This window comes from Rhinatrema bivittatum, chromosome 9 (genome assembly GCF_901001135.1).
Source record: "Rhinatrema bivittatum chromosome 9, aRhiBiv1.1, whole genome shotgun sequence".
Classification (NCBI taxonomy): Eukaryota; Metazoa; Chordata; class Amphibia; order Gymnophiona; family Rhinatrematidae; genus Rhinatrema; species Rhinatrema bivittatum.
This window is the reverse complement of record NC_042623.1, coordinates 123,043,003-123,061,717: the sequence shown is the minus strand read 5'-3', so window position 1 is coordinate 123,061,717 and position 18,715 is coordinate 123,043,003. Positions and strand designations below refer to the sequence as shown.

The following is an 18,715-nucleotide window of genomic DNA, read 5'->3' as shown; positions in this document are numbered from 1 at the left end:
TACCACACAGAGAAATGCTGAATTTCTCATTTAAACTCAAGTCACCCCATATGGTCTAAAACAAAGCATTAAGTGGAAAGTTATTTTGGTGATCAGAGGGTTTTTTTTCACTCCATCCCTTTAACTTTAGATGAACCAAAAACTTGATCCATACAGAAGCTCCAGTAATGTACACATTTCATATATGGATAGTCATAGATAAAGCCAATACCACTAGCTATGAATTGACGTGAAACTGGGGAACAATCTGTAATGCATACATCTATATAAAAATCACATGAACCTTAATCTGCTAGAGCTTTCAACTTGATATAATTGAAAATGATTTGGATTGGCCATATAGGTTATAAATAGCCATTGACCTCCGAACTGCTGAGAATGAGATAAAAACATGCTGGGTCAGACGAAAGTTCGAGCTCAGCACCCTGTCTCTGACAGTGACCAATCCTGGTCTCAAGTACCCATCAGATCACAAACATATCTATTTCACTCACAGGGATAAGTGCAGGCTTTCCCAAGTCTACCTGGCCAATAACTGGTTTATGGATTTTTCCTTCAGGAACTTCTCCAACCCTCTTTTGAACACCTCTATATTAGTTGCCTTTACCACATCCTCTGATAATAGTTTCCATAGTTTTATTTAAACAGAGAAAAAAATACTTCCTACGATTTGTTTTAAATTTGCCTGTTGCTAATTTCATAGAGTGGCCCCCTAGGTCCAACTATTGTTTGAAAGGATAAATAACTGTTCCCTATTACTCATGATTTTATACATCTCAGTCATTTCCTCGCCAAGCTAAAGAGCCCTAATTTGTTTAGCTTGTCTCCATAAGGGGGCTTTTCCATCCCCATTTTGTCACCAGATTGTGGGCCTTCTAGGAATAGGTAATTCTCACAGTCATGGGATAGGAGGCGATGTCCTTTCGTGGATTACAAACTGGTTAAAAGACAGGAAACAGAGAGTAGGACTAAATGGTCAATTTTCTCAGTGGAAAAGGGTAAACAGTGGAGTGCCTCAGGGATCTGTACTTGGACCGGTGCTTTTCAATATATATATAAATGATCTGGAAAGGAATACGACGAGTGACGTTATCAAATTTGCAGATGATACAAAATTGTTCAGAGTAGTTAAATCACAAGCAGACTGTGATACATTACAGGAGGAACTTGCAAGACTGGAAGATTGGGCATCCAAATGGCAGATGAAATTTAATGTGGACAAGTGCAAGGTGTTGCATATAGGGAAAAAAAAACCCTTGCTGTAGTTACACGATGTTAGGTTCCATATTAGGAGCTACCACCCAAGAAAGATCTAGGCATCATAGTAGATAATACATTGAAATTGTCGGCTCAGTGTGCTGCAGCAATCAAAAAAGCAAATAGAATGTTAGGAATTATTAGGAAGGGAATGGTTAATAAAATGGAAAATGTCATAATGCCTCTATATCGCTCCATGGTGAGACCACACTTTGAATACTGTGTACAGTTCTGGTCGCCGTATCTCAAAAAAGATATAGTTGCAATGGAGAAGGTACAGAGAAGGACAACCAAAATGATAAAGGGGATGAAACAGCTCCCCTATGAGGAAAGGCTGAAGAGGTTAGGGCTTTTCAGCTTGGAGAAGAGACGGCTGAGGGGGGATATAATAGAGGTCTTTAAGATCATGAGAGGTCTTGAACGAGTAAATGTGACTTATTTACACTTTCGAATAATAGAAGGACTAGGGGGCATTCCATGAAGTTAGCAAGTAGCACATTTAAGACTAATCGGAGAAAATTCTTTTTCACTCAATGCACAATAAAGCTCTGGAATTTGTTGCCAGAGGATGTGGTTAGTGCAGTTAGTGTAGCTGGGTTCAAAAAAGGTTTGGATAAGTTCTTGGAGGAGAAGTCCATTAACTGCTATTAATCAAGTTTACTTAGGGAATAGCCACTGCTATTAATTGCATCAGTAGCATGGGATCTTCTTGGTGTTTGGGTAATTGCCAGGTTTGGCCTCTGTTGGAAACAGGATGCTGGGCTTGATGGACCCTTGGTCTGACCCGGCATTGCAATTTCTTATGTTCTTATGTAGGACAAGCAGGATGGTAGTCCTCATATATGGGTAACATCACAGGATGGAGCCCAATCACGGAACACTTTTGTCAAAGTTTCCAGAACTTTAACTGGCCCCTACTGGACATGCCCAGCATGGCACTAACACTGCAGCCAGCAGGGGTCCCCCTTCAGTCTTCTTTTTTCCACGCAGCAGTAGCCTCGCGGTTAAGGAGTTCTGCAGAGATTCCTAATAGGAATTTTCTTCACGGAATTACTAAAAGTTAATTTGCCCCACAGGGGTTCCTCTAACTTTTTCAAGCCGCGGTACTCCAGTAAGTTTTTTTTTTTACCTGTTCTCAGTCGATTACAGTCGAGTTTGGCCCTCACGGCCTACTGGCAGTTGACCGTACCGCGGCTTAATTTTTTCCATGGCGTCGGGGTTACGTCAGTGCCCGGACTGTAAATCGCACCATGTCCATCACAGACCCCCATAAAGTCTGTGTAATGTGTCTTGGACGAGAGCACAATGTCTTTACCTGCACCAAATGTGCCCTATTGAGACCAAAAGGTCGCAAGGCCAGAATGGAGAAGATGGAACTTCTCTTCCGTGCTCAAACCCCGACTCTATCCATTGCATCGACGTCAGAACCGGCTCCGTCAACTGCGCCAGAATCGACCACCGGCCGATGACCGTCCGGCATAGACGACATCTCGGCCATCAACACCCTCTACTCCCCCTCAGGACCGAGGGGCCCGCAGGGACAAGCATCGCCACTGAAAGTCTCAGACCATCGAAGGAGCTAAATCATCGACCTCGCCATCGTTCGAGCCACCGAAGAAACCTCGTCCAGAAAAGGCACAGACCTTTTTGGCAACCGGGTCACAGAGGTAACCCTCACCCAACAGAGTATCAGGAGCTGCGACTCCGCCTTTAACGGTGGTCCCTCCGGCTATGCCTCTGCCTCTTTCTTCTGTTCCGGAGCCGGGGCTACTTGCTCCAAGTCTCCGAGAAGAACTGGACCGGATGGTTCAGGAGGCCAATCGACAAGGCGATGCAACGACTACAGGTTCCTCCGGCACCAACACAGGTACAGATTGTGGAACTCACCCAATTCCAGCAGCGTTGGCACCGCTGCTCTCCAGGATGGAAGCGCTCATTGCAGCTTTTCCACTGATGGACCCTGGATCGCCGATGGCTCCGGTGCCCTCCCGGCTTACTCTGTCATCAGGAGGAGAAACACTGTTCTGCATCCCTCCATCGGGAGTTCTACCTCAGCCATCGATACGCCCGATGCCCTCTATGCCTGCGCCGGTGCCTCCAATTATTCCTTCGGAGCCTAGACCAGAACCCTCTGGTATCTCACCACCCAGTCCTCCTCTAGTTCCTAGAGGGGCAGGTGCTGATCCTGAAAGTAGAAAGCGTTCTCCTCCAGAGGACCTTTCCTTTATAAATTTTGTGAAGGAAATGTCTGAATTGGTTCCCTTCCAATTACAGACTGAACAGGATGATAGGCATCAGATGATGGAATTGCTCCAATTCCTGGATGCTCCCAAGGAAATAACCTCCATCCCTGTCCACCAGGTTCTTCTGGATCTCCTCAAGAACTGGGAACATCCTAGCTCCATTGCTCTAGTCCACAGTAAAGCTGACACTATCTATTTGGTACAGTCAGCTCCAGGTTTTCAGAAACCTCAATTGGATCACCAATCTGTAGTGGTAGTAGCAAAGATCAAAGCCTCACACTTTTCCCCCTGGCAAGGAACAGAAGTTTCTAGATGCCATTGGTCGCCGTATCTTCCAAGGATCAATGCTCATCTCCCGAATTGCCGCTTATCAGTTCTATATGACCCAATATAATAGGGTCATTTTTAAGCAGACAAGATTTCAGACTCCCTGCCTCAGCAATTTCAAGATCAGCTCCAAACCCTAGTAAAAACAAGGGTTTTGAGGCAGGCAAGCATGAGATCAGATCATCTTACGATATCTTTGACACTGCTACTAGGGTATCTGCAGCCGCTATTTTGGCAAGGAGTTGGGCCTGGCTCAAGTCTTCCGACCTTCGCCCTGAGGTACAAGACAGGTTATCTGACCTACCCTGTGTAGGAGATAATCTGTTTGGTGAACAGATTCAACGGACGCAAGCGGAACCTAAGGACCATCATGAGACCCTAAGACAGCTCTCTGATGCCTTCTGACTACTCTTCAAAACAGCCCTTCCGAAAGGATTCTAAGAAGTCATTCTTCTGCCCGAAGAAGTCCTACCCGCCACCAACCAGATCCCGTTCCATGAGACTTTTTCAAAAAGCCCAGTCTCATCAGATACGGAAACAAAAACCCGCAAGCAGCTCCTCAACCAGGTCCTGCTTCAGGTTTTTGATTTCTACCTAGAGAGCAGCAGCCAGCTTCCATTGCCTCACATACCAGTGGGAGGTCGACTGTGCCACTTCAACAACATATGGCACTCAATCACCTCAGACCAATGGATACTGGCGATAATTGCTCAGGGTTACCATCTGAACTTTCTCTCCGTGCCACAGGACTCCCCACCTCTACCGATGTGGAGAACATCCGATCACTCCATCCTTCTGGATCAGGAGGTCTCCCTCCTTCTCCAGTCCAAGGCAATAGAACCTGTACGCTACTCTCAGCATAGCCTAGGATTCTATTCCCAGTACTTTCTAATCCCCCCCCCCCAAAAAAAAAAAAAAAAAAAAAAAAAATCGGGAGGCATTCGTCCTGTTCTGGACCTACGGGCCCTCAACAAGTACCTCCAGCGAGAGAAATTCAAGATGGTAACCTTGGGCTTGCTTCTTCCTCTTCTACAAAGAGGAGACTGGCTCTGCTCTCTGGACCTCCAGGACGCATACACTCATATTGCGATAACTCCCATCTCATCGCAAATACCGGAGGTTTCTAGTAGGCCCCAAGCACTATCAGTACCGAGTGCTTCCATTCGGCCTAGCGTCTGCGCCACAAGTCTTCACAAAATGCCTCGTAGTAGTTGCAGCCTTCCTCAGGACTCAAGGTGTTCACGTCTACCCCTATCTAGACAATTGGTTAATCAGGGCTCCTACTCAGCAAGCTGCTCTGTCATCCCTCAATCTAACCTTACACACTCTAATTTCATTAGGATTTCTCGTCAACTATGACAAATCCTACTTAGTCCCATCTCAAACCTGGTCGTTCATTGGGGCAGACTTAGACACCTTGCAGGCAAAGGCGTTTGTTCAAGTTAGCATTTTCTGCAAGTATTAGAACTGTGAGTTTATAAAGGTCACTTACTAGATCTGAAAAGCTGAAAATTCCAATTCCAGGGGCATTAGGCACTAGTTTTGGCATCAACTAGTATGTTTGAACATACAATTAACCCTGATTTTAGTGACTAATTTTAGTCTTGTTAAAAACTTTAGACTTTAAGTTACCAAATAACTTAAAATCCCTTAAACTGAGAGATACCTATTTCTTAACTAGCTTTTAAAAACTTTAGCTACTTAGAAAACTAAGATGCAGTCAGAAGTCCAGCAGCAAACTGGGGTCTATCCAGTCTTCTGCACCAAGTGGCACATGTATGACTATCTATTTGTTGGTGAGGTGTTATATGTATGCACCCGGTGCAAAGAGCTCCTGGCTCTCCGAGAACAAGTCCAATCTCTGGAGACTAGTGACAGACCTGGAGGAGCTGAGGCAGACAGAGAGGTACATATCAACTACTGTAACTCCTTACTCCTTGGCCTCCACCAAACCTTTACAAATCCTTCAAAATGCAGCAGCCAGAATTCTAACCAACTCTCACAAATCAGATCACTTCACCCCGATCCTTAAGAAACTACACTGGCTCCCAATTCCTGCCCGTATACTCTACAAGACTCTCTACTATACATAAAACCATTCACAAGGAACTGGCTCGAAACCTCCCTCCGCCTAACCACACCCCTCACGCCCCACCAGAGCAGCATATAAAGGCACCCTACACAAGACCTATCACCTGATATCCACAAAAGAGCGAGCCTTCTCTATAGCAGGACCTACCCACTGGAATTCTATGCCCCCGGACAACCCTTCATCTGGAAACCTGTATGCAAAAAATTAAAAAAAAAAAAAAGCTAGAAACATGGCTTTTTAAACAAGCTTTCCCAGATTAGCTACTTTTTCCATCATGGCTTTACCAAGAACATCTCTACCCTTTCTAAGCCCTCCCCCGCCCTACACCTTGACACCAGCAAAAAATAGATGCCACCAACTGTTAATACTTGTTGCCTTGTTATTAACTTAAGCCCTGTTTTTCCCCTTCCTAGTTGCATTCTCCCCTGTTCAATGTATTTTCTCTCTTGTTATAAGTTATCTGTAAACTGGTATGATGTCACCACGAACACCAGTATATAAAAACGTTAAATAAATAAATAAATAAATAAATAAATAAATAAATATAGAGAACTTCAGGGACATAGAGCAGTCCCAATTCCAGTCAAGCAGTACTTGTGCTGCTTTGGAGAAGCAAGGTCACCTGTCAGGAGACCATCATTAGGATAGTAAAAAAAATTCATTTGAATGCAAATACAACATAAAAAGTGGACAGACACACAATATTGCAGTAGGAGAGATCATTTATTGTATTGAGGAGGAACCCTATTGAGATCGTCGTCTGAATAGAGAATTCAGATAGGCGCGGCTTCGTGCCCCGCCCGGAAACGCCTCCAGTGTCAATCAGTGACGTCAAACAAGAAGCAGGAACATTTAGCGGACGTGGTAGGGACTGGTTCTCTACCAGGTCCGCCCGATCTGAACAAAGTAAATGCAATTAATTACACATAGGCCTCTATCAGGTCCGCCAGTCTCAAAAACCAAAAATTTAAAAAAAAAACCACAATAAGATCGCATGGTTGGGCACAGAAACAGTACAATACACAATGTAAGGGTATCAATTGTTTAATATAAGACACACTAGGTTATCCGGATTGCAAATACAAGCCAGTAGAGGAAAGACAATTTAATCTTGATTAGACACACTTGAGATAGCCTCGATCTGACAGATTAGGAGGTGCACTTCCTAGGCAGGTATAAAAAGAGCCAGAGTAGATCAGACGCCCAGACAAGCACAGAAGGCGTCGCACGTTTGACATATGAAGTTTTGAAGAGTAAGTTTTCTAATGAAAAGGTGGGAATAGATCTAAGAATGAACATACTTTGAAGTGATGTTTTTACAGCCTAATGTATAAGTTAATATTTTTATATGTTGAAGGTAACATGAATGCTGTGAACCCCATATAGGACACAGCAAATTCTCCCGTAGTCCCTGAAGCAGGCACATAGTGCCGAAACATGGCCCGTGTCGGACAGGCAGCTCCGTACCCATGAACATCAATAAAGGCGGCGACCTTGATAAGTATGAAACAGAAATTGGAGTGGTTCGGAAAAGCAGCAGGGGAGAAGGGATTTTAAGAGAAATAAGAAAAAACAAAATAAAAAAGTGAATATCTTTAGAGACACTTATGAAAATAATAAAAGAATAATAGACGGAGGAGAAGAAAAGGATAACTGCAAATTGGTTACCCTTGTTAGAAACCTCCGTACAAAAAAACCACCAGACAAGGATTCCCTTGTACGTTCAAGTTGGTGAATTGATTAAAAAGGGAAAGAGGTTGGTTAGTGACTGATGCAATTAATAGCAGTGGCTACTCCCTAAGTAAAAACTTGATGGACTTCTCCCTCCAAGAACTTACCCAAACCTTTTTTGAGCCCAGCTACACTAACTGCACTAACCACATCCTCTGGCAACAAATTCCAGAGCTTAATTGTGCATTGAGTGAAAAAGAATTTTCTCCGATTAGTCTTAAATGTGCTACTTGCTAACTTCATGGAATGCCCCCTAGTCCTATTATCCGAAAGTGTAAATAATCGATTCACATCTACTCGTTCAAGACCTCTCATGATCTAAAAGATATATCATATCCCCCCTCAGCCATCTCTTCTCCAAGCTGAACAGCCCTAACCTCGTCAGCCTTTACTCATAGGGGAGCTGTTCCATCCCCTTTATCATTTTGGTTGCCCTTTTCTGTACCATCTCCATCGCAACTATATCTTTTCTGAGATGCCCAGAACTGTACACAGTATTCAAGGTGCGGTCTCACCATGGAGTGATACAGAGGCATGATATTTTACATTTTATTAACCATTCCCTTCTTAATAATTCCTAACATTCTATTTGCTTTTTTGACTGCTGCAGCACTGAGCAGACGATTTTAAAATATTACCCACTATGATGGCTAGATCCTTTTCCTGGGTGGCAGCTCCTAATATTGAACTTAACATTGTGTAACTACAGCAAGGGTTATTTTTCTCTATATGCAACACCTTGCAGGTGTCCACATTAAATTTCATCTGCCATTTGGATTCCCAATCTTCCAGTCTTGCAAGGTCCTCCTGTAATGTATCACAATCCGCTGGTGATTTAATATACTCTGAATAATTTTGTATTTTGCAGACAATACAAATTATAGCTCTCTCTATAGATATGAGATATCTATAGAAAATTGGCCATTTAATCCTACTGTGTTTCCTGTCTTAAGCAGTTTGTAATCCACAAAAGGACATCACCTCCTATCCCATGACTTTTTAGTTTTCTTAGAAGCCTCTCATGAGGTACTTTGTCAAATGCCTTCTGAAAATCCAAACACACTACATCTACTGGTTGACCTTTATCCACATTTTTATTAACCACTTCAAAAAAAAAAATGAAGATTTGTTAGGCAAGACTTCCCTTGAGTAAATCCATGTTGACTGTGTTCCATTAAACCATGTCTTTCTATATGCTCTATGATTTTGTTCTTTAGAATAGTTTCCACTATTTTTCCTGGCACTGAAGTCAGGCTCACTGGTCTATAGTTACCCAGATCGCCCCTGGAGCCCTTTAATATTGGGGTTACATTGGCCACCCTCCAGGTACAATGGACGATTTTAATGATAGGTTACAAATTTTAAGTAATAGATCAGAAATTTCATTTTTTAGTTCCTTCAGTACCCTAGGATGCATACCATCCGGTCCAAGTGATTTGCTACTCTTTATAGTTTGTCAATCTGGCCTACTACATCTTCCAGGTTCACAGTGATTTGGTTCAGTTCGTCTGACTCATCACCCTTGAAAGCCATCTCCGGAACTGGTATCTTCCCAACATCCTCATTAGTAAACACAGAAGCAAAGAATTCATTTAGTCTTTTTGCAATGGCCTTAGCGTCCCTAAAAGCCCCTTTAACCCCTCGGTCATCTAATGGTCCAACCTACTCCCTCACAAGTTTTTTGCTTCAGATATATTTTAAAAAGTTTTTATTATGAGTTTTTGCCTCTATGGCCAACTTCATTTCAAATTCTCTCTTCGCCTGTCTTATCAATGTTTTACACTTACCTTGACAATGCTTATGTTTTATCCTTTTTTCTTCAGATGGATCCTTCTTCCAATTTTTGAAGGATTTTTTTTGGCTAAAATAGCCTCTTTCACCTCACCTTTTAACCATGCCGGTAATCGTTTTGCCTTCCTTCCACAGTTCTTAATGCATGGCATACAAGTGGACTGCACCTCTAGGATTGTATTTTTAAACAATGTTAATGCCTGTTGAACACAACCTTTGCAGCTGCACCTTTCAGGGGGTTTTTTTTGGGGGGTTTTTTGTTTGTTTTTTTTTTTAACTATTTCTCATTTTATCAAAGTTTCTCTTTTGAAAGTTTAGTGTTATAGCTGTAGATTTACTTATTGTCCCCCTTCGAGTTATTAGCTTAAATTTTATCATGTTATAATCACTATTGCCAAGTGGCCCCACCACATTTACCTCTCTCACAAAATCCTGCAGTCCACTAAGAATTAGATCTAAAATAGCTCCCTCTCTTGTTGGTTCCTAAACCAATTGCTCCATGAAGCAGTCATTTATTATATCCAGGAACTTTGTGTCTCTAGCAAGTCCTGAGGTTACATTTACCCAGTCAATATTGGGGTAATTGAAATCTCCCATTATTATTGCACTGCCAAATTGATTAGCTTCCCTGATTTCTCTTAGCTTATCATCTGCCTGACCATTTTGACCAGGTAGACTGTAGTTACTCCCATCACTATACTCTTACCCAACACACAGGGGGATTTCGACCCATATGGATTCTACTGAGCATTTAGTCTCTTGTATGATTTTTATCCTGTTGGACTCTATACCCTCCCGGACACAGTGCCACACCCCCAAGTTGATCCTCCCTATCATTGCAATATAATTAGTATCCTGATTAGTGTCCCATTGGTTATCTTCCTTCCACCAAGTCTCTGTGATGCCATTATATCAAATCTTATTTACTGCTATACACTAACTCTCCCATCTTACTTCTTAGACTTCTGGCACTGGCAGACAGACATTTCAAACTGTGTTTTTTGCTTGTATTAACAACCTGCTTTTCAGTTGTTAGGGATAATTTGGAAATCATTAGAGTCTGTGATTTTTTACATATAGGCACATGGACTACGTTTGCTTTTATTAGAACCTCTGTTGGGATGCCCTAACTCTCCCGTTTCATTAGTATCCATCAAGGATACATTTCTCTGAACCATGCACTGCTGAGTGCCTGCTTTCCCCCTTGTTCTAGCTTAAAAGCTGCTCTCTCCCCTTTTTAAAAGTTAGTGCCAGCAGCTTGGTTCCACTCTGCTTAAGGTGGAGCCCATCCTTTCAGAAAAGTCTCCTCCTTCCCCAAATGTTTCCCCCAATTCCTTACAAAACTGAATCCCTCTTCCCTGCACCATCGTCTCATCCACACATTGAAACTCTGGAGCTCTGCCTGCCTTTGGGGATCTGCACGATGAACAGGAAGCATTTCAGAGAATGCGACCCTGGAGGTTCTGGATTTCAGCTTTCTACCTAAAATCCTAAATTTGGCTTCCAGAAACTCTCCCCCACATTTTCCTGTGTCTTTGGTGCCCACATGTACCACTACAGCCGGCTCCTCCCCAGCACTGTCTATAATCCTATCTAGGTGACGCATGTCGTCTGCCACTTTCGCATCACAGGCAAGTTAACAGGTGGTCCTCACGTCCACCAGCCACCTTATCTACAATTTCTAATACTTGAATCACCAACTATGACGGCCGGCCTAACCCTTCCCTCCTCGGCAGTAGCCCTGGGAGACTTGTCCTCAGTGCGAGAGGACAATACATCACCTGGAGAGCAGGTCCTTGCTACAGGATCACTTCCTGCTACACCAGGGTGATGTTCTCCTACTGGGCGACCTTTCTGATCCAAGGCAGTACTGGGGCTGCTAGACCGGATTTGGGACTTGACTACTATGTCCCTGAAGGTCTCATTAACGTCTGCCTCAGCTCCTCCAAGTCTGCTACTCTAGCCTCCAGAGATCGGACTCGTTCCCTGAGAGCCAGGAGTTTTGCACAGAATGCACACATACAATCTCTCACCGGCAGGTAAAAAAATCATACATGTGACAATACAAAAGACTGGAAAGCCCCCACTCTTGCTGCTGGACTGCTGCCTTCATCTTAGTTTGAGTTTCTAGTTAAGTTTAGGATACTAAGGGAGTTGGAATTAGAGTACTTTAATTAGTAAATTCACCTGTAAATTTAATCAGCTAGTGTCCTACAAGGGGATGATTAAACCTTCAGTAAGGGCTGGTACAATAGTATGATTTAGATAAGACCCTGACTGATTTTTAATGAGAACGTGTCACTTGCCTAAAAATCAAGGGTTAAGTGGGTAGGAAAGACACTAGAATTAACTATCTCTGGCTTGCTTATTACCTCAGATACACACAAACTCTAAAGAATATATCACTCTTTCACAAGTCCAAAGATTTCCCAAAGCTATACTTACCAATCCTCTTTAACCACCATTAAATTGGTCTTCACTCAGTTAACTGAAGAGTTTGAGATTTGTGCCCCATTAGGTGCGTGCTTCCAGTCCTCTTCTACTGCCAAAGACTTGTGTGAGTGTTTTTGTCCTTATGCATGTTAACTCCAAGTGCCTTGCCCAAATTATCCAGAAACCTGAAGTAAAATAGGTCCTCAGGTGGCAACTAGTGCTTCAAAGGCTCAGATAGGCAGTTGGAAACTAGTCCCATCGAACCTTTTTCAGATCCAAGAGGGGAGGAAACACTAATCCAGGACCCCAATGGTGAAGTATATGATTAAAGAAGGGTCCATGGTTCCCACAGAAGGGTCTACTCCTGGTGGACATCCTCTGTCTGGAACTCTCACACATACTCAAAGTTTCTTCTGAGCTCAAAGAGAACACATCAAGAGTCTGTACCACTACTGTTCTGCTTGTCCACAGAGAGAGTTGCAGTATTCATTGTGAGGCAAAACAAGGGCCTGTACTATAGTATGAAAGTTCTCAAAAAAACGACAAGATATGTTTGGGAAGTCTGACTAATCTACCGTATTTTTTGCTCCATAAGACACTTTTTTTTTACCCAAAAGTGGGGGGGAAAATGTCTGTGCGTCTTATGGAGCAAATATAAAAAAACCCAAACCCCCCAAACCCTACAACCAATTTTTTTTGTCCCCATTCCAACCCTTTAAATGTAATTAACTACAAACCACCCCCCCCCCCCCAAGACTTGCCAAAAGTCCCTGGTGGTCCAGCAGGGGTCCGGAACGATTTCCTGCACTTGGGCTGCCAGTATTCAAAATGGCGCCGATAGCCTTTGCCCTTACTTTGTCACAGGGGCTACCAGTGCCATTGGTCGGCCCCTGTCACATGGTATGAGCAATGGACGGCGCCATCTTGTGCTCCTACCATGTGACAGGGGCCGACCAATGGCACCGGTAGCCATTGTAGTTGATGTTGCAGAGACCTATAATAGTGCTGCTTCAGCAGATATGGAGAAAAAGTTATGTGGCAGTCTATTTCCCCAAGTTGATGTCACATCATGTGGTTTGCAGTTGCTGTAAGCATCCATTTGAGGTTAGAAGAATGTTAGTAGGCCAAGACAGGGCCTACCAGAAAGCCAAAAACCTTGAGAACTGGTACTATCCAAGATGGGTTGTAGATTCTTGATATATTTCAATGGTTTTAGCTAGAAACTCCAACTACTCTTCATACATATGACAAACTGGATAGTTTAATTCGACAGCTCATGCCTGACTATACTGCTTAGTCTATAGATGCCAACAGCCTCTGTCATTTTTGCTACTACAAACTAATACGGCTAGCCAACCAAAGTTGTCAGGATTATCTCTAACAAAACATGCTGAATATACAGTCTCCTTTAAAAGGGAATATAGCTCTACATCCTTGCTATATCTCAACAGGATATCAAAATCAATCAGCTGACCCAATACAATTTCTGAAGTGCTCCTTTTAAAATATACTAAAGATGTCAGGGGGAAAAAAAGTAATTGAGTAATAAAACATTTGGAATTCATGGTCCAAATTCAGTCATCACGATGACTTCCAGACATTTTGAGTAAATGCATTAAAAATATATTCAATAAAGAATCAGACACTGATAAGACAAATATATACTTACTTGTATTTTTTCAAAATCTATATCAAGGGGATTTTTGACTGTGAAACAAAAGAAAAAGAACAGATTAACTCAGGTACTTATTGTACTAGCTACAAACAAATCATGGTAGTATTTTATATTCCAAACCTTTTACCTGAAAGGCTACTATGTGTCATTTATTCTGCGCATGTATTCTATATCCGCATTTATCTATAAATGTAACATATAATGCCAAGCAACATGACATAAGGAGCAACTAGCAATTGTTACACATGAAAAAAGCTACACTTTTGTACTTGGTTTTCTCAGCATATGTGTGTGTGTAGAAAGGATAGGGACATGGTAAGAAAAGAAGGATGAATAATTGTAAAATCTTATTTTTCTTAAAATCAAAGTGCATTTTTTAAATTAAGATCCAATTTAAAAGTGTGCATTTAACAAAATGTTAACACAAAAGATGCAATAATTATGCTTTAAAATAAAAAATATACTGAATCCATGCTACTTCCTGTATGAAGCATCAAAAGAAAACAGCAATTTAGTCTTACCTGTTAATGTCTTTTCCTTGAAACCAGCTAGAGTAGTCTAGACGCATGGGTTTATACCTCACTGCCAGCAGATGGACAGAACACAACTTTTCCAGCAACATTACCACTAGTAATAGTACTAGTAAAGCACAGCTAGTTGCCAGTATTCTCATAAAGCAATGGAGGAAACATGTTCCCTACAATACAAACTTTTAACAAACTTTGGGCCTGATTTACTAAGGATTTTCTCCCATTCTGTGTCTATGGGACAAATGCTTAGTAACCGAGGGTCTTTGAAAGAGAACCCCTAATGGAGAATATCCTTCAAGAAATATTCCAAAAACCAGAGGGAAGGAGAGGAAGGGAAGAAAATCTAGAAAACCTTCAGGAACTCCTTAACCAGGAGTAGTAAAAAGATGACTCAATATAGGTTTAGTTGCTAGAGAGAAACTGAGTTTCCTTTGCTCTAAAAATGGATAGCGATTTAGTACTGAAACTTTTTCAGGAACAGATCTCTTCACTTTTTGGGAGATAAAGAAAATGTTTTTCCCAATGCAGGGAAAATCATTTCTGCAATTGAAGTCCCTAGTCTTGCAACTAGAGGCATCCTATTTTCTCAAATTTCCTATACCATTAAAAAGGTTTCTTGATGGCAAATCCAGTGTAGAGTAATTTCTTGATATGATAGAATTTTTGTTTTGGAGTACTTCCGGTGTTTAAAATTATGTTTACTTAACTGGGGGCATCTGTCTCTCCATTTATGGACTAGTTTGCTTTATGATCAATTTTCTATACATTCCTTTTTTTCATAGGCAAAACTTTTCTTGTACCACAAAATATTTCTTGTTGAAAAACTGAAAATTCTATAAATAGTTTTAAAAAAAAAACAACCTGTGATTCCTCTACTAAACCTGAAGGTCCCACAACCGAAACGAGTTGCAACCACTGCCTTCCTGGGAGGATTCTGGACTGGTCTACCAGAATTCAAAGAAAAGAAAAGAAAAAAAAACACACAAAAAACCCATGACTACAATTCTTCCGCCTCATCATCCTGCTAGACCAGTCCAGACATATGGGAAGTACCTAAGACTAATCTAACTTGGACAGGAAAAAAAAAAAAAAAAAGACAGGACTGCCCTGAGACTGTCTGCCCCAAAAGCTGCATTTGCTTTAGCCTAGACAAACAATCTGCAATGCTTAGTAAACAAATGCAAAGACAAAACTACTAGATTAACCAAAATCAACTTATCCATGAGGAAGCATGAGCTCTTGTAGGAGTATGAAGCAACTCTAGAACTTGTCAACCCTTCAATAAATATGCTCAAGAGTTTGCCTCTTTCATCCAATGGGCAAAAGATGTTTTCAAAAGGAGGCTCTCCTTTACGAGGACAACCAAAAAATTGTCTATCCGTGTTCCTAAAACAGTTACCTTCAAATATTTGAGGAATACATGAACATCCAAGAAGCAAGGATACTTTAAGGCAATCCTCCTTTGCAAAGGCTGGGAAAGAAATGATCTGGTTCAGGTGAAAATCTGAGACCATATTAGGAAAAAATAATGGTACTGTATAAAAAAAGAATAAATAAATATAAAAAAAAAAGACACCATACACTTCTGCTCAACAACTCAAATGAGGATCTCTGCACAATAATGCTTGGCTACTCTGAAATTTGTCTGGCTCAACAAATGGCTATCAAAAATGCTTTTAGAAACAAATCCTTCAACAAAGCTTGCCTCAGAGGCTAGAAAACATGTGCCACAAGTGCTATAAGGGCCACATTAAGATACACCGAGAAACCAAGGCACTGAGATTCACAACTCCATGAAGTATGTGGACCACATCGGCTCCTTGAGAGACTGTTCCCTTTAACAAGAAAGCACCACTGCCTGAACTTTTAGGGAATTGAGGGCTAATCCCTTATCAAATCCCCTTTGCAGAAAAGTCAGAATGATTGAAATGTCCACCTACAAGGGCCAAACTGATAGAGCTTTAAGAACATGCCATACTGGGTCAGACCAAGGGTCCACCAAACCCAGCATCCTGTCTCCAACAGTGGCCAATCCAGGCCATAAGAACCTTACAAGTACCCAAAAACTAAGTCTATCCCATGTTACTGTTGCTAGTAATAGCAGTGGCTATTTTCTAAGTCAACTTGATAGCAGGTAATGGACTTCTACTCCAAGAACTTATCCAATCCTTTTTTAAATCCAGATCCACTAACTGCACTAACCACATCCCCTGGCAACAAATTCCAGAGTTTAATTGTGCGTTGAGTGAAAAAGAACTTTCTCCAATAAGTTTTAAATGTGCCACAAGCTAACTTCATAGGGTGCCCCCTAGTCTATTATCCGAAAGAGTAAATAACAGATTCACATTTACCCGTTCTAAGACCTCTCATGATTTTAAACACCTCTATCATAGCCCTCCTCAGCTGTCTCTTCTCCAAGCTGAACAGTCCTAACCTCTTTAGTCTTTCCTCATAAGGGAGCTATTCCACCCCTTTATCATTTTGGTCGCCTCTCTCTATACCTTTCTAAATCATTTATAAATTTATTGAAAAGCACAGGTCCCAATACAGATCCCTGAGGCACTCCACTGCCCACTCCCCACCACTGAGAAAACTGTCCATTTAATCCTACTCTGTTTCCTTTTAGCCAGTTTGTAATTCACGAAAGGACATCGCCACCTATCCCATAGTTTTTTACTTTTCCTAGAAGCCTCTCATGAGGAACTTTGTCAAATGCCTTCTGAAAATCCAAATACACTACATCTATTGGCTCACCTTATCTACATATTTATTAACCCCTTCAAAAAAGTGAAGCAGATTTGTAAGGCAAGACTTGCCTTGGGTAAAGCCATGCTGACTTTGTTCCATTAAACCATGTCTTTCTATATGTTCTGTGATTTTGATATTTAGAACACTTTCCACTATTTTTCCTGGAACTGAAGTCAGGCTCACTGGTCTGTAGTTTCCCGGATTGCCCCTGGAGCCCTTTTTAAATATTGGGGTTACATTAGCCACCCTCAAGTCTTCAAGTATAATGCATGATTTTAATGATAGGTTACACGTTTCTACTAATAGTTCTGAAATTTCAATTTTTGAGTTCCTTCAGAACCCTGGGGTGTGCACCATCGGATCCAGGTGATTTACTACACTTCAGTTCGTCAATCAGGCCTGCCACATCTTCTAGGTTCACCGTGATTTGATTCAGTCCATCTGAATCATTACCCATGAAACTCATTCCGGAGAAGGTTATCTCCCCAACATCCTCTTCAGTAAACACTAAAGCAAAGAAATTGTTTAATCTTTCTGCAATGGCCTCATCCCTAAGTGACCCTTTAACCATTTGATCATCTAATGGCTCTCACATGCTTTCTGCTTCAGATATATTTTAAAAAGTTTTTACTGTGAGTTTTTGCCTCTATGGCCAGCTTCTTTTCAAATTCTCTCTTAGCCTGACTTATCAATGTCTTACATTTAACTTGCCAACACTTATGCTTTATCCTATTTTCTTCTGTTGGATCCTTCTTCCAATTTTTGAATGAAGTTCTTTTGGCTAAAATAGCCTCTTTCACCTCACCTTTTAATTATGCCGGTAATCGTTTTGCCTTCCTTCCACCTTTCTTAATGTGTGGAATACATTTGGACTGTGCTTATAGGATGGTTTTTTTATTTTTTTAAATGTCCACGCCTCTTGCATACTTTTTACCTCTGTTGCTGCTCCTATCAGATTTTTTTCAAACTTTCTCATTTTATCAAAATGTTTCCCGTTTGAAAGTTTAGCACTAGAGCCATGGATTTGCTTACTGTCCCCCCTTCCAGTCATTAAGTCAAATTTGATCATATGATCACTATTGCCAGTTACCTCTCACCAAATCCTGTGCTCCACTGAGAATTAGATCTAAAATTATTCCCTCTCTCGTCTGTTCCTGAACCAATTGCTCATTAAAACTGTCATTTATTCCATCCAGGAACTCTCTCTCTCTCTAGCATGTCCCAATAATACATTTACCCAGTCGATATTGGAGTAATTGAAATCTTCAAAAAAGTGGAAATAAAAAATGAATTATAATATAGCCTAGAAGGTGTCAGCAAGCCTGACGTTGTGAAACTTAAAAAGTAACCGACCGTTCTTCTAATCATCCACCTTCAAAAAATCTTTTAATGAAAAAAAAACAAGTGTATTTGTTAATTTTATAAATTTTTCTAAAATGTCCTCAATTTTCAAAACAGTATATGGTGAGAGCCTTAGATGCTTTTTATCCAACCAGCCCAACATGGCCCGTGTTTCGCTGTATAGTTCTTCAGGGGCATGCAGATATATTGAATTTAAAGAGTCAATTCATTTTGGAGAGGACATAGCGTCTCGCACTAGAAGCTTTTGGTTTTCACGACGATTTCATTTAGTCACTCATAGTCACGACCATCAGAGTAAAAAAAAAAAGGAAGTTTCCAGTGTGGACATGACATTCTCTTCAGAACAAAGACAGAGGCAAACTTTATTATTTTTTCTGCTATATCCTTGCCCTCTCTGACCATCTCTTTTACCTCATGGTCATCTAGCAGCCCAAATGATTACCTCACAGGATTTTTGCTTTGAAAGCACTTAAAGTTATTGTTTGTTTTTACTTTTATGGGAAGTGTCTTAAAAATTCTCTCTTAA

The 18,715-nt window shown here is 41.3% G+C and overlaps 1 protein-coding gene across 1 annotated transcript in view; it reads right to left on the bottom strand.

The window, feature by feature from the left end:
- Positions 1–18,715, bottom strand: part of LEMD3 (LEM domain containing 3) — a 334,102-nt gene that overhangs the window by 293,547 nt on the left and 21,840 nt on the right. Inside the window, exon 2 of the mRNA XM_029615649.1 lies at positions 13,544–13,581. Within this exon, the coding sequence (XP_029471509.1) occupies positions 13,544–13,581 (38 nt within the window). The remainder of the gene's footprint in view (positions 1–13,543; positions 13,582–18,715) is intronic.